This window comes from Nicotiana attenuata, chromosome 10, assembly GCF_001879085.1.
Source record: "Nicotiana attenuata strain UT chromosome 10, NIATTr2, whole genome shotgun sequence".
In the NCBI taxonomy this organism is placed as follows: Eukaryota; Viridiplantae; Streptophyta; class Magnoliopsida; order Solanales; family Solanaceae; genus Nicotiana; species Nicotiana attenuata.
Window position 1 is genome coordinate 7,753,303 of NC_031998.1, and position 2,779 is coordinate 7,756,081.

At 51.2% G+C, this 2,779-nt stretch overlaps 1 protein-coding gene across 1 annotated transcript; it reads left to right on the forward strand.

Annotated features, from left to right (window-relative positions):
* LOC109233827 (RNA-directed DNA polymerase homolog) lies at positions 1,882 to 2,295 on the forward strand (the record flags this gene model as incomplete). The annotated part of the gene is made up of 1 exon (XM_019399685.1): positions 1,882 to 2,295. A coding segment is annotated over exon 1 (414 nt), but the record flags the coding sequence as incomplete, so codon positions are not given.

Below are 2,779 nucleotides of genomic sequence, written 5' to 3' on the forward strand. Positions count from 1 at the left end.
TTGCAGCCCAGACCGGCGATGGAGCGGCGATGTCTTCGGATGCTTTGTGGAGACTTGACAGGTTCTCCAAGCTCTTTACAACCACTTTCAGCGGTACTTCTTCAGAGAATCCACAGGATTTCTTATTCAACTGCCATGAGATCCTTCGGACTATGGGTATTGTGGAGACCAATGGGGTCGACTTCGCCACTTTTTGACTAGCAGGATCCGCCAAGACTTGGTGGAGGGACTATTGTCTATCCAGACCAGCAGGGTCGCCATCATTGACATGGGATCAGTTTGCAGAGTTGTTTTTGGAGAAGTTTCTCCCAGCTACTCAACGAGAGGCTCTTCGCAGGTAGTTCGAGCGCCTCCAGCAGGGCTCCATGACAGTCACCCAGTATGAGACGCGGTTCATTGATTTGGCACGCCATGCTATTGTTATACTTCCCACAGAGCGAGAGAGGGTGCGGAGGTTTATTGATTCAGCCGATCCATCTCCAGATGGCTATGGGAGCTGGTAGTGAGATTTCTTTTCAGGAGGCGGCCAATGCGGCCCGTAGAGTGGAGATGGCTCTTGCACGAGGAGGTGGTCAGGTGTCGGATAAGAGGCCTCGTCATTCTGGTAGGTTCAGTGGTACCTCATCTGGAGGTAGGGATTCTTATGGTAGAGGCCATCCACCGAGACCCTTTCAGTCAGCACTCCAGGTTTCTCATGGTACTCCAGGCGGTGGTGGTTCTCAGCAGCATTATTCTGATCAGCAGCCCATCAGTGCACCGCCACTTCAGAGTTTCCGGGGAGGACATACAGGTCGACAGGGCCAGCAGTCTCAGCAGCCGAGGGCTTGTTATGGTTGTGGTGACCCGAGTCACATTGTTAGATTTTGCCCTCGAGCCTCGGGTAGTTCTCAGCAGCAGGGTCCTCGCCCTATGATTCAGGCACCAGGTGATCCACAGCTTGCCCAGCCAGCTAGAGGCGGGGGTAGGGATCATAGAGGTGGAGGTAGAGACCGTAGAGGTGGAGCTCGGACCGGCAGAGGTAGGGGTCAGCCAGTAGCAGATCGTCCCAGAGACATGGTTCAGGGAGGTGGGGCCCAGCCCCGGTGTTATGCTTTGCCAGCCAGGCCAGAGGCTGAGTCTTCAGATGCTGTTATTACAGGTACTATTCTGGTCTGTGATAGGGATGCCTCAGTGCTATTTGACCCTGGGTCTACGTATTCATATGTGTCGTCTTATTTTGCACCCTACCTGGCTATGCCTAATGATGCTTTGGGTATCCCTGTTTATGTATCTACACCGGTGGGTGATTCTATAGTGGTCGACCGAGTTCATCGTTCCTGTGTGGTGGTGTTTGAGGGTCTTGAGACCCGTGTTGATTTATTGCTTTTAGACATGGTGGATTTCGACGTTATATTAGGGATGGATTGGCTGTCCCCGTATCATGCTATGTTGGATTATCACGCCAAGACCGTGACCTTGGCTTTGCCAGATTTGCCCCAATTGGAGTGGAGAGGGACCCCAGGTCACGCCACCCGCAGTGTTATTTCATATGTGAAGGCTCGACGCATGGTCGAGAAGGGGTGTTTAGCTTATCTGGCGTATGTTCGCGATTCCAGCGCAAAGGTTCCTTCATTGACTCTATTCCTATTGTTCGGGAGTTCCCCGAGGTTTTCCCTTCAGACCTGCCGGGTATGCCGCCCGGCAGGGATATTGATTTCTGTATTGATCTGGCCCCAGGCACGCAGCCCATTTTTATTCTGTCGTATCGCATGGCCCCGCCAGAGTTGAAGGAGTTAAAGGACCAGTTGCAAGATTTGCTAGAGAAGGGTTTTATCAAGCCTAGTGTTTCTCCTTAGGGGTGCGCCAGTGTTATTTGTGAAGAAAAAGGATGGATCGATGAGGATGTGCATTGATTACCGGCAATTGAACAAAGTGACGATTAAGAACAAGTATCCACTGCCGAGGATTGATGATTTGTTTGACCAGCTTCAGGGTGCGAAGGTGTTTTCAAAGATAGAATTGAGATCTGGCTACCATCAGCTGAGGATTAGGGCGTCTGATGTCCCTGAGACAGCATTCCGCACTCGGTATGGGCATTATGAGTTCTGGTCGTTTGGGTTGACCAATGGCCCAGCCGCATTTATGGAGTTGATGAACCGAGTGTTCAGGCCTTACTTGGACCTGTTCGTGATAGTCTTTATTGATGATATTCTGGTGTACTCCCGCAGCCAGGAGGAGCACGAGCAGCACCTCAGAGTGGTTCTTCAGACTCTGAAGGATAGTCAGTTATACGCTAAGTTCTCGAAGTGCGAGTTCTGGTTGAGTTCGGTTGCATTTCTGGGTCATGTCGTATCAGCAGAGGGTATTCAGGTGGACCCGAAGAAGATTGAGGCAGTCAAGAACTGGCCTCGACCAGCATCAGCTACTGAGATTCGGAGTTTCTTGGGGTTAGCGGGTTATTACCGCCGGTTCGTAGAGGGATTTTCATCCATAGCAGCCCCGATGACCAGATTGACCCAGAAGGGTGCCCAGTTCAGATGGTCGGATGAGTGTGAGGCGAGCTTTCAGAAGCTCAAGACAGCTCTGACTACGACACCGATATTGGTTTTGCCCACAGGCTCAGGGCCTTATATAGTTTATTGTGATGCTTCCCGTATTGGGCTTGGTGCAGTATTGATGCAGGATGGCAGAGTCATTGCTTATGCTTCGAGGCAATTGAAGATCCACGAGAAGAATTATCCGGTCCATGATCTAGAGTTGGCAGCCATTGTTCATGCTTTGAAGATTTGGAGGCATTACT